General features: G+C 38.4%; 1 protein-coding gene across 1 annotated transcript in view; it reads left to right on the top strand.

Annotated features, from left to right (window-relative positions):
* LOC122794348 (cytochrome P450 2K1-like) overlaps window positions 1-6,966 on the top strand; it is a 601,970-nt gene extending 595,004 nt beyond the window's left edge. The window contains exon 9 of the mRNA XM_044062659.1: window positions 6,460-6,966. Within this exon, the coding sequence (XP_043918594.1) occupies window positions 6,460-6,638 (179 nt within the window). The 3' untranslated portion in view covers window positions 6,639-6,966. The remainder of the gene's footprint in view (window positions 1-6,459) is intronic.
* Window positions 6,967-14,054: the final 7,088 nt, after the last annotated feature.

The raw sequence follows: 14,054 nt of genomic DNA, 5'->3' as shown, positions 1-14,054 counted from the left end.
CCAAGATTTGTCACTCGTTTCCTGTCGCATTCTGTGCGTCTTTAAAAGGTATGTTATGATCATTACACAGCTTGTACTCTGTTTTACTATAGATGACTGTATTACTGAATGCATTTATGTCTCATACATTTCACAGATTCACTTTCAATGAATGTAGACATTGTTAGTGGAGGCTTTATTTCGGCTCTGCAAACCAAAGGGTATGTCTTAGGTGACTAATGAGTATTTAACATTAATGTTGTTTTACCAAACATTCCTCATGTCAGGAAAAATCTGTACTGTCACATACTGGTGAAATGATACACATTCTGGCGTGTATTTGTAGATAGTTATGTGGTACATAAAAGGAAAGCAATTCACAAACTGCTGCTGTTCCTCTTCTCAGCAGCTTGTAAGTGAACGGAAACAGTAGTTTCATGGGAAATGGAAATCTGACAGTCTAAAGGCACAGCCTGTGTAAATTAGGCCAATGTATAACCTGATTCACTGCACTGTAAGCAATCTTTCATAATACAGCCTGCCACAAAAGGACATACTGCCAGCCCAGCTATCTGGAATTTTGTAAATAATTATATGTCATTTGTGAATATCAACGTGATTCCTATACTTGTGTTACAAATGTATTAGAACTGTATGTCATATAAGATGGTTTGTACAGACGTGTACTGAAGAGGTATTTTACAAAGTGCTGTTTAAAGATGTAAACACAGCATGCCGTACTGGATTAGAACAGAAATGTAACTGCACTATTGTAACTGTTTAGATGTATATATTTTAACAATGGAAACTGGAACACAAGATGTTAACTTCAGAAAAATAGCTGAAATTAAATTGCCTTATAGCCACATAATAAAAGGATATTATTTTTTAGTTTCAGGGCAGTAACAGATACAGTGTCTAGAACTAAAAGTTTTCTGTAGTGTCTTGGAAGTGTTTTATTATTTTATGACTTCCAGGATCTGCCTTAGATCTAAGAAAAGCCCTTGTCTATGTATTTTCACAGGTAGATGCTAAATGCTACCAGCTGCACCAATGGGGGTTTTCATAGGTTCATAGGTTGGTACTAGGCTATCGGCCCAAGGGCCTATGTAAGCCTAGCCAACAAGGTTCCCTGGCTTACATCACCCAAGAAAGTTATTTTCCTGTGCCACTGTCGAGCAGAGACACAGAAGTGATCCCTGGGGTGTATTTCCTATTTCCCATCCACTCATCAAGATTTTTCTTGAAGAGTGCTAATGAAGAATTTTGCTTGACATAGATGGGTAGCCTGTTCCAGAGTATGGGAAGTCTCTGGGACAGGAATCTATCCTTCCAGCATGTCCTGTTTATTGTGGTGTCAAGGTTTAGGTCCATGCAGCATGTAGCTCAGAGGGATTGGGATTTCTTTAGGTGCAGCATGTCCAACAGCTCTGGGTTTGACATAGCTTTATATGTTAGGCAGAGATCACCTCGGAGTAGGCGATATGCTACAGAGTAAAGCAGGAGTTTTTTGAGGCGGTCAGTGTAGGGCATTTGTTTGAGGCCAATAATCCTCTTTGTGAGGTACTTCTGTGGCCTTTCCAGCTGCTGCAGATGTCTTGTGAGGTACATTCCAAAAGGGGCGTTGTACTCTATAATGGGTCTAATGAGTGTCGAGTAGAGGAGAACAATGACCTCTTTTTTCCTGGATGAGAACCCTTTTATGGTGAGGTGTGCCACGTAGAAGGACTTCCTGACTTTCTTTCATTGGGATAGAGTCAGATGACAAGAAATGCCATTCTGCAAGCTGTCCCAGCAGTAATTTTTGAGATATTAATCTGGGAAGTCTCTTAGTGAGAGACTGTATTCTGTATTTTGACTTCGACCTGACAATATCAAGATTCACTCACCACGTCTGCTTTACTTTCTCTGACGTAGGTTATTACAGTACAATAAGTCTCTTAGATATAGTCGGGAATATAGCAAAGCTTAGCTTAAATATTTTTATTTATTTATTTGAGACTGTCCTGTGATGTTGTTTTACATATTTACTGTGATTTTGAACTCTGATGTAACTGTAAGTATATACTGAGTATTTTCTTGTTCTTTTATTATTTATGATTAAATATTTTTAAACCTTTCATTGTGGCTGATCTGTGTAGACTCATATTTATGTTCTGGGAATATTTACATATTTATTTGGTGACACTGTGTAGGCCACTCATAATGGCCTTGCTCTTGGTCAGACTACCATTTGTATTGATCGTAATATTACATAGTAAGATTGGACACATTTTGTTAAGGGCCTTAAAGCAGCTGATAAGGAGATGGCTGGTGGCAGTAATAACTATCTTATAGTCTGGGTAGAAGGGGGCATAGCTAGTAAACCTGTGCCAGTCTTTCCCAGGTGTGTGTGTGTGTGTGTGTGTGTGTGTGTGTGTGTGTGTGTGTGTGTGTGTGTGTGTGTGTGTGTGTGTGCGCGTGTGTGTAAAACAAATCTCCAAGAGTGTGTGTGTCAGCTACTTGGGCATGGACACAAAACACTGGTTGGACAGAGAGAGTGTTGGAGGTCTTGGCCACTCAGCTGAGATCTCAACATTGTAGCTGTGGCAGTGGGGATTCTTAGCGGGGACCTGCAAAAAAGAGGGAGAAACCAGCCCTGGACTGACTGTGGTCAATGTGTGCTCGTAAGGGAAATTGTACTTTACTGTGCGTGTACTTGTCATCCGCCCATTGTATTGCGTAACTGTACTTAACTGTGTGTGTACTTGTCATCCGCCCATTGTATTGTGTACGTCCCTCACTGCTGCCAGTGGTGAGGATTGAGGCTTCTTGATTACTGGGCCAGTGCAGGGGCATCACACCCTGTAATAGACATCTCTGGTGGGGAAATAGAAATGGCATTATACAGGAAAGGGTTAAGCTTTGTGGTGCATTTTCAAAAAAAAACAAAAAAACACCACGAGACAGAATTCTTTGAATCTACGGAGAAGAACAAGTGCTTAAAATATAACACTACATGTGCTAAGAGTCTCTGTTCACTTTCTGACTGACATTCTCAGGCACCAATCCCTCACCAAACAAACTTGCACTTTGGAACCTTAAACTGTTTGTGCAGAGATGTCTATGTGTATAATTCTGTTCAGGTAAATAATTCACAGACATGGAACTTAAGTTCCAGTGTCATCACATGCATGACTCTGAAGTACCTTACTGCTCAGCTCTTTCACTCACTTTCTAAGCAGCACAAGTTTTACTGCAGAGCAGGTTCCTATGAATCCCACTCTGTGTGTGCAGTGTGCAGGTAAGATGTTTTTTAGAGCAGGCTTCATTTGCTTTCTCATTTGTTTATTTCATGTTGGTGGTTCTGCTCAACACCAATAATTACAGGCCACATAATTTCCTTGTTTGTCACCAGTGATCCTGGCATGCACACACAAAAGACTTTCCCCATGGAAAACAAACCAAAATCAGCAAACTAAACAACAGTCATCATAATGTAATTATGAGGGAATTTGTGATGACTTGTTTTCCACTGCTTTTCAAGCTGTGATATGCAAAGCGCCACTGTCTAGGAGGCATAGACACAGAAATATCTGCTGCATGCAAGCTACTGCACCTAACGTGGTCACTGATGAAACACAAATCAGAGTTTCAGATACATACAGGCATACTCCCATTTACCACTGAAGAAGACACATCTTATAAATATTTATTCTTACCTACTGTTGCCAGCGTACTGGTTTCATCAAAGTGATTCTGCGACTAAGGTCTTAAGTGACAAAGATGCATTCAGCTATCCCAACAAGCCATCCTGACATTTTTTTTTTTTTTTTTTTTTTTTTTTTTTGAGGTTATGTTCACATTTAATTTTTTTAGAACAAAAATAAAGTGCTGTTAAATTAAGCAGTTTAACTTCTGCAAGACTGTGTAAAAGTTTTTATACTGTTCTAAATCACTGTGATTTTTTAGAAGCCTTCTGTGGTGGATAATTCAAGTACCTTGGTTTCACTTGCATACATTTAAGAGCTATAACGACAGAAGCAATATTTTAAAGAAGGCTATTCTAACTGAAACTCTCAGCCCACAAATGTGTTTGTTGTGCATATTTTGTATAACAGAGGGGCATCTTTTTATTTGTAGGTTAGCTCACTGACTGCCATCTAGTGGGAAAAACAAACAAATGAGGAAACCCAACTTGTCAGCTATACCTCCTAGTCACTTAAGACGTCCTGACCTTGCTCTTGACATATGTGAACATTTCCTTTAAGAAGGAACATGCACACAACATGACATCTTTTAAACAACACCAGGAACACTGACTACCAATAAAAAAAAATTGCCAACTCTCAAAACTCACCATATTCTAACATACTTCATGCAATTGCAGCACTCAACTGAGGCTAACAATCTGTACAGATACAAATGTGAACAGCCCCAAGCACTCGCAGTAATGCTCCCTCTGATACAGTGGTGTAGCTAGGCATACGTTGTGTACTCATTTGAGTACATTTTTTCTGAACATCTCTCAGAAACATTGTATTAGACAACACATAATGTTTAGAACTGGTTAAACTGATGTCCAGTGCTTAGAGCTACACAAGACATGCTTATGTGATAGGAATATAACTTTAAAATAGTCTTTTTATAGTTAGAAGTGGTGACTGTCAAAGGTAATGGGAGCGCTTTTGAAGTTCAGCAGGGCAACATTTTGCATGTTGAATACATTTTTTAAACAACTGGTGGGTAGTGGGGGGCAGCGACATTAGGTTTGAATACAAAATGCATATTTTTGGCTACATCCCTGCTCTGATAGACATAGAACACAACAACAATTCTATATATCTAATGCCTGAATGTATTTAGAGCACACTAGAAAAAATTTCATATCCAGTCCCTGTGCAGACAAGAAAACTCAAAACTCTTCAACTCCTAGACACACTCTCTCCCTCTCTCTCTATATATATATAAAATATATATGCGCGCATGCGTGCACACAAACACACATGCACACACACACACACACATATATATATATATATATATATATATATATATATATATATATATATGTGTGCATATACATATATGAAACTCCTTCATTTAAATGTTATCACAGCAAGAGGAAACTTCTTAACTTACTACTGTATTATTGTGTTGTTGTCCTTTTATTGTTCTGTCAGATGAAGAAGTTCTTCTAACAAATAGTTAACTGATACCTTATCACTGTAGGTAATATGCCACATAAGATTTGTAGATTACCATGTTAAACTGAACCTTCTGTTTACGTTCCCTTTCTGATACTGTGATAAGATGCAGTTTTCTCAACATGCTTTATTCTGCTCTATTCTTATATGGTGAATATCCTCCTGAATAACAGTGATAAGGAAGCCAGACATTTTAAAAGTTTAAATAGTTTTGCCATGACTTGATGGTATATTTTAACTGCTTTAATATCAAAAGTGTGACACCCCCAGTAAAAGTCCTGACACTTTGAAAAACAAACTGAAATTCAAACAGAAAAAGAGTGAATTAGAAATCTCAGAGCTACAAATTAGGATGGGATGCTATATATATATATATATATATATATATATATATATATATATATATATGTGTGTGTGTGTGTAAAAAATCATTATACCTCACAGAAAGTGGTATGCTCTGAGATGCTGTAATCTCAGAATTAGCATATATCCCCCAATCCATCCATCCATCCATCCATCCTCAACCCCTTTTCCCTTTTTTTGCACATGGGGTCAGGGTGTCACTTCAACAGTGACAGTCATCTCGAGCCAATGTTTACACTGCCAGGTGGCTATCCCCCCATACAGTTTATATTTGCATTTTATTGAACTAAAGCTGGTAATATCCGAGGGGAGACTACAGTAGGAAATGTATGTACATCAGTTATTGAATTTAATAAGGATTTTGAATTTGAGTATCAGTTATTGAATTGAATAAGGATTTTGAATTGATCTTACTACTTTTATGTTGTGTTTATTCATGTTTGTTGCTCATATAAAATGTCTCTGAGACAGACTCTGTGAATCCGTAATCTGTGAATATAAAAAGTCTCATTAGTCAAGGCTTCGAGTTGAAGTTGTAATGTTGATAATTGTCTACAGTGAAGTGATTTTGTTTAGTTCAGTTGTCTGCTTTTGATTGCATGGGCTTTAAACTCCACTATCATTCCAAAGTTTTCCTTTGCGTAGTCAATCAGATTGCAGGATTTGAATGCCATTTTCAAAGTAGTCCTAATGAAATAAAATTTGAAATTCAAAAAGTGTAAATTTCTATAGTATTAAAAGTTTTTCTGACGTTATGGATTTTACAATGTATTTATTTAAACCATTCTATTTTTTGCTTGCTTGTACTATGGGTTTTTAAGATGAAAATTTGTTAAATAAAGAGTATAGCAAAAGAAAAAAAGTTTTTATTTATTAGCATTTTCATACATGCACCCAACTAAATTGCTAACCATGTGTTTGATTTTTTCAGGGCGAAGAATTTGCGCAGGTGAAACACTGGCAAAGATGGAACTTTTTCTTTTCTTTACTAGTTTGCTACAGAAATTTACTTTTCACTGTCCAGCTGTCACCACTGAACTAGATCTCACTCCTGCCATAGGGTTTACCTTAGGCCCTATGCCACATAAGGTTTGCGCAGTACCACGTTAAACTGTCCCTTCTGGTCACATCGCATTTCTTATGCTATTTGCAGAATTATCTGGCTAGACTGACAGAGAATCTATTAAATGACTCAACTATTTTTTGACCACAAAAGCACAGATACACTGAGATATTAAAATTTAAATGTGTGTTAAATATTTTGATGTCAGATATACTCTTTATAGGAAATTTGTTTTGAAGATAGGAGACGTGTTGCTTTGAAGCATTTTAACCAGTAATTCATGTATAATATACATTTTCTTCATATCCATAATTTTGGTCTTAAACTTTTATTCTTTTTATTTTTCAACTTGCAAATAAAATTCAGACAGCCATGTTACATGTGCATGTTTAACACATCCTGCATAGATCTCTGTCCATGTGTATATATACATATATATATATATATATATATATATATATACATACATATACATATATATATGTGTGTGTGTGCGTGTGTGTGTGTGTGTGTGTGTGTGTGTGTGTGTGTCTGTGTGTGTGTGGTGTGTAATTGGATTACCTAAATATCAGCAGCGTAAAGACTGACAAACATATATAATGTTCAAAACACTCAGATTTAAAAATATCTAAGCACAAAATATTGACAAAAATTAAAGTTACACCATGGAAGAGAATGTGCCATTTCCCCACAGTTATGTGACCTCAGAGATGGTGCACATAATTATCCCCACTGCAAAAACATTTCTTTGGGATGTGGTTAGGTTTTGTTGATATATTGTATTTAGATATTTTAACTGTCAATATTTTGTGTTTAAATATTTTTAACTGTCGATATTTTGAACATTAGCTATTTTTTTATGCTGCCCATATTTAGGTGATTCAAACAATTGGCATACACCTAAATATATCATACCAGTTAACAGAAGGACAAAGCCAAAATAATATGGGGAGAAACGCCCAAAAAGAAGGACACATTTTAAATATTGCTCTTATAAACTTAGTGTTAGCATGCATTTTCTGAATGATATGAAGTCTGGAACTCAAATGTATGTCATTATCTAGTGACTTTCATCCTCATATTTGTCAAGAAACTACAAACCTTGTGAGGAACAGACCAAAAAATATGAGGTGGAAATCTAGACATTTGAGGTGTGTGTGTGTGTGTGTGTGTGTGTGTGTGTGTGTGTGTGTGTGTGTGTGTGTGTGTGTGTGTCTACTTCAGAATGTCGACCATTCAGAATACTGACTTTCATATAGCTGACAGCATATGATCGACATTCCGAAAGACCGACATCCTGAAATAGCACCATTTACCTACCTGTAAACACAGTAAAACTGAGTTATGCAGGGGGACAAGCCCCCTGCACTCCCCACCCCCCCTGCTATTTAAATATTCTCACTTTGAGATCACACTACAGTGCAGGAAAGGGGAATCTCCCAGTCCTGCACTGTAGCGGGATCTCCGCTATCATTTGTTGGCCTTTCAAACATTCGTTCATATGGTGTCAGCCATATGAGTTTCGAACATCTGAAAGTTCGAACAAATGAAGGGCTCCCATATATATATATATATATATATATATATATATATATATATATATATATATATATATATATATATAAAATGTGTGTGTGTGCATTTATATATATATATATATATATATATATATATATATATATATATATATATATATATATATATATATATATACATCTATTGCAGTGTCAGAGTGTCGGTTTTGCAACAGGTAGCACACTTCCGTTTGGTGCAGAAAACTGTTGATTCTCTCCAGATCCAGGTAGAGCGATTGCTAACACTGCAGTGCAGCATAAGGAAGGTGCTACATTCCTGGTAGTGTTGTCCTACAGATTAGACATTAAACCAAGGCTCCTTCTGCTTGCTGTGGTGGTAGCTCAGGTGGCTGTAAAAGATCCCATGGTACCTATCAAAAAGAGTATGGGAAGCATACCTCTCAACCTCTTAGAACAAGAAATCTGAACAAAGCCAAAATAATGGCATTGCATTTTTGAAGGACATAAAATCTGAAACTCAAATCTCTCTTATTATTTAATAAATTAAATCCTTGTGATTTGCCAGAAAACCACAAATATTATGAGGAACAGTCCAAAAATATGAAGCAAAAATCTGGACAGTTGAGAGGTATGAGGGAAAGTTAGCAAATGCCCTGCCCAAATTTCCCCAAATAGTACAAGTACTAGCTCGAGTCTCCTCTGAAAGAAGGTCACTAGCCTAGTGGGACTAACCTGGTTAATAAAGGATACATAAATAGATAAATATATATATATAAATTTGCATATAAATATATGGATGTCTGTCTCAGGTTACCTTTTATTTAGTCAAATGTTTGTTTTGTCAGATGCATTTTAACCAATAATTCATGTACACTATATAGTTTGTTCACATCCAGTCTATAGTTTTTTTTCTTAGACTTTTATTCTTTTTATTTTTTAACTTATATAACATGTTCACTCTGATCATTGGTATGCAGCAGTATAGTTAGTATATACAGTGGATATAGAAAGTGTACACATCCCTGTTAAACTGCCAGGTTTTTGTGATATAAACAAATGAGACCACAATAAATCACCTTCAATATGACCTATAACCTGTACAATTCATTTGAAAAACAAACACATCTGTTAGGGGGGAAAATATAAAAAATAAAAAAATGTACAATAAGCTGGTTGCATAAGTGGGCACACCCTTAAATTAATACTTTGTTGAAGCACCTTTTCATTTAATTACAGCATTCAGTCTTCTTGGGTAGGAGTTTATCAACATGGCACATCTTGACTTGGAAATATTTGCCCACTCTTCCTTACAAAAGTGCTCCAAATCTGTCAGATTGTGACACAGCCCTCTTCAGGTCACCCCACAGATTTTCTACTGGATTTAGGTCTGGGTTCTGGCAGGGCCATACCAAAACTTTCATTTTCTTCTGGTGATGCCATTCTTTTGTTGATTTGGATGTACATTGTGCTTGAAAGGTGACATTCCTCTTCATCTTCAGCTTTCTAGTAGGTGCCTGAAGATTTTGGGCCAAATGTGACTGGTATTTGGAACTGTTCATAATTCCCTCCATCTTGACTGAAGCCTCAGTTACAGCTGAAGAAAAGCAACCTCAAGGCACGATACTGCCATCACCATGATTCACCATGGTGATGGTGTTCTTTTGGTGATGCGAAGTGTTTTTGCACCAAACGTACCTTTTTGAATTGTGACCAAAAAGTTCAACCTTGGTCTCATCAGACCATAACACATTTTCCCACATGCTTTTGGGAGTCTTGATGCATTGTTTTGCAAATTTTAGCCAGGCCTGGATGTTCTTCTGTGTAAGAAAAGGCTTCCATCTTACAGCCCTACCCCATAGTCCAGATATATGGAGAATATGAGAGATTGCTACATGTAGTACACCAGAAATTCCTGCAGCTCCTTCAGTGTTGCCGTAGGTCTCTTGGCAGCCTCCCTGACCAGTTTTCATCTTGTCTTTTCATCAATTTTGGGGGGACATTCAGTTTTTTGCAACATCACTGTTCCATATTTTCTCCACTTTTTGATGATTGTCTTCACTGTGTTCTATGGTATATCCAATGCTGTGGAAATTGTTTTGTACCCTTCTCCTGACAGATACCTTTCAACAATGAGATCCCTTTGATGCTTTGTAAGGTCTTTGTGAACTATGGCTTTTGCTGTAGCAGGCAACTGAGTAAATGTCAGGAAAATCCTACTAGGACAGCTGAACTTTATTTGGGGTTAATTGCAGTCTCCTTAATTGGTGGCAGGTGTGTACCCAGGAAGACTGAATGATGTAATTAAATCAAAAGGTGCTTCAGAAAAGTATTAGTTTAAGGGTGTGCACACTTATGCAACCAGCTTATTGTAAGATTTTTATTTTTTATATTTTTTGCTAGATGCATTGTGCCATGATTTTATATGTCTGTTGTCCAAAATGGTAGATATATTGTGTTTCAACATAAGTAGCAGCTAACCAGTGACAACATAATCATATGTAAACATTATGTGTGTGTGTGTGTGTGTGTGTGTGTGTGTGTGTGTGTGTGTGTGTGTGTGTGTGTGTTAGAATATATAGTTGGGGGTGTGGGGTGGCGAAGCCCCCCCCACCTACTTTGGTTTTAGTGAACAATAAAAAAACAAACTGGACAATATAGAAACAAAGTAGGTGGGAGGCTTTACCCCCACACCCCCCAGTGTGGGGGGCTGTGCCCTCCAAACTATATATTCTAACTAGGAAACCACAGTGAAGAACTTCTCAAAAGCAAACTTCACACTTCTCAAAACCGAGGTGGAATCCTTCAAAGCCCACGGGCCAGTGGAAAATACAGCCCAAACCGCAGAATCCTTTACAAATGCTTTCTATGGACACCTACAGGAATGCATGGATCACGCTATCCCAAATAAAACCAAGACTCATTCCTCCAAAGGGAGGAGACCTGTCTGGTGGACCCCAGCCATAAATAAGCTGTACAACAGAAGGAGGAGGAAGCTACTACATGATAGAGCAAAATCCCAAAAAGGGAAGGCATCTCTGATCAGTACTAGCAGGAAACTACGATCCCTCATAAAATCATCTAAGGCCAGCTTCAAAAGAAAAATTGCACTAAGATGCTAAAGATAATCACAAGGCCTTCTTTAGATATGTCAGGAACATGGGTGGCAACTCCCAGATATGCTCTGAGTTAGTTCAAAATGACAAAAAATAGACTGAACCCACAGACATTGCCAACAGCCTGGCACACAGATTCAGTGCAAAGTTCCCCCCCCCCTTCCCCCCCAAAAGAGCAAATGTCTATCCCAACAGAGTGCAGCCTTCCTGACATCACAGATGCACAGGTGAGAGCTGCCCTCTCCAAAGCAAAAAACACAGCATCAATGGGTCCGGACGGTGTCCCGGGCTGCGTCTTACACGAACTCCAAGAAGAACTGAACCCTCACATAAAGTCACTGTTCAATCTCAGCCTTACTACAGGATATGTACCGAAGGAATGCCGTACAACAACAGTGGTCCCACTCCACAAAGGTGGTGCCACAACAGACCCTGGAAACTATCATCCTATAAGCCTGACTAGCCTGGTCTGCAAAGCTATGGAGCGTATCCTCATGAAACTCATAAACAAAGACATTGGGAACCTCCAAACACTGGATCCTACCCAATTCGGCTTTGTTAAGGGCAGATCTTGCCTCTTGAACATGGTCGACTTATTTGAAACAGTCACCAAGGCCATAGATGAAGGGAAGGTAGTCCACACAGCCTACCTGGACCACGCAAAAGCCTTCAACACAATACCCCACTCGGGCATCATAAATAAGCTCACCAGCTTAAATATCAACCCCTATGTCACAAGATGGGTTGCAAACTGGCTCAGGGATAGAACCCACATGGTCAGAATTGCAGGTGCCATGTCAGACTCTAAACCAGTTACAAGTGGAGTCCCACAAGGCTCAGTCCTGGGACCTCTCTTGTTCGGTATATATTTCTCTGAGGTACAGGCTAACATGGGAGGACTATGGCTGACCAAGTTCACAGATGACTGCAAACTGGGTGCCATAATCGACTCACCGACTGACACAAGCATCCTTCAAAAGGGTCTCACAGAGACGGATAACTGATGCTAGAGACATGGCCTAAAGCTAAATGCCAAAAAGTGCATAGTCCTCCCCTTTGGGAAAAACAAAGTGCCCACAAATTACCACATAGGTGATAATCCATTAAGTACGGAAGAAGTAATTAGAGATTTGGGGATCCAAGTAGATGGCAATCTCTCCTTTGACAATCACATTGCCAAAGTGGTTAGAAAGACCTTCTATATAGCCCACCTTATCTCAAAAGGGTTCACATCTAGATCAAGAGAGGTCATTGTGCCCCTCTACTCATCACTCATCAGGCCCATAATTGAATAGAATGCCCCATTTGGGATGTACCTTACCCGACACCTTCAGCAACTGGAAAGACCCCAAAAGTACCTCACCAAGAGGATCAAGGGACTCAAACAGATGCCCTACGCAGTCAGGCTAAAGAAACTCCAGCTCTACTCAGTTGCTTACCGCCTACTCAGAGGCGATCTGTGCCTGATGTATAAAGCCATGTCCAACCCAGAATTAATGGACATGCTCCACCTCAGGAAATCCAAATCCCTTAGAGCTACACGCTCCAGGGACTTAAACCTCAGCACAGAAATAAATAGGACATGCTGGAGGGACAGATTCATATCCCAGAGACTCCCCTCACTCTGGAACAAAATCCCAATCCATGTTAGGCAGAGTCCCTCAATGACCCTCTTCAAGAGAAATCTTGACGAGTGGATGGGAGATCGTAGGTTTACCCCTGGGATCTCTTCTGTGTCCCTACTAGACAGAAGCACAGTAAACTAACCTCAAAAGGGCTATCTTCTGTGACCTACTATACAGAGGCACAGTCAACTAATCTAAAAGGGTGGCGAAAGCCAAACACACTCTGGCTAGGCTTATAAATGCCCTAGGGCAGAAAGCCTAGTATCAACCTATGAACCTATGAACTCCAGGGTCGCACTACTGTGTGGAAAAGGACATACACCTTTTATTTGCCTTTTTCTAATTGTCGGGCAAATGAACTGCCGAGGAAAAGAACTGTCAGGCAATTGGACTGCCTGAAATTTCTGTCGGGCAAATGAACTGTCAGGCAAATGAAGGTGATCCATATATATCTATCTATATCTATATATATCTTTATATAGATATATATACATACATATATTACACAGTCACTAGATTGACATTTGTTTGATTGACACCATTTTGTTGACAGAAACATATGGTCTGCATGTATATAAGATCAACATCCCCTACCAGGCGACTGTGTGATCTCCATGTTAGCAAGGGTGCTCCCACACAAGGGGTGAGCAGGCTAGCCCTCCTGCAAAAAATACTTGCTGGTTTAGCCTGTTAAAGGGTAATCATCAGAGCATTCGCAGTAACTGTCGACATTCCATGTTTCATCATTTTTATGTTGACATTATGAATGTTCAACAAGTTATAATAGATCCCTGAAAATTAATCCAGCATTCCATTATGATAGAAAAGAGGAGTTACTGAGACAGCACCTCAAAAAGACAGATTGATTTCACTTTATGCATCAGTGCACTACAGAAGTAGACCATAAACTGTTGGTATTTAAATTATCAAGACTCACTAGCATGATTGCCTGTAGCAAATCATATCTCTACTATAATGTTTGTCATTATTCAATTTAAACATACATTTTTCAAGTCCTTACTTGTAATGCTGTAAGTACATACTTATGATAGTTTTAACAAAGATAATAAAAGTCCCTTAATCCATTTTTAATTATATCAGGGCACAAACATATGTATATATATTCTTCAAGCATTGATTTCATTTTTATTTTTAGTTATTTATTTATTTACATTTTGTTGACAAAGTTA

This window comes from Protopterus annectens, chromosome 2.part1 (assembly GCF_019279795.1).
Source record: "Protopterus annectens isolate FY-2018-M chromosome 2.part1, PAN1.0, whole genome shotgun sequence".
NCBI classification, from domain to species: domain Eukaryota; kingdom Metazoa; phylum Chordata; order Ceratodontiformes; family Protopteridae; genus Protopterus; species Protopterus annectens.
Note: the sequence above shows the minus strand (reverse complement) of the source record. Positions and strands in the feature narration are given on the sequence as shown.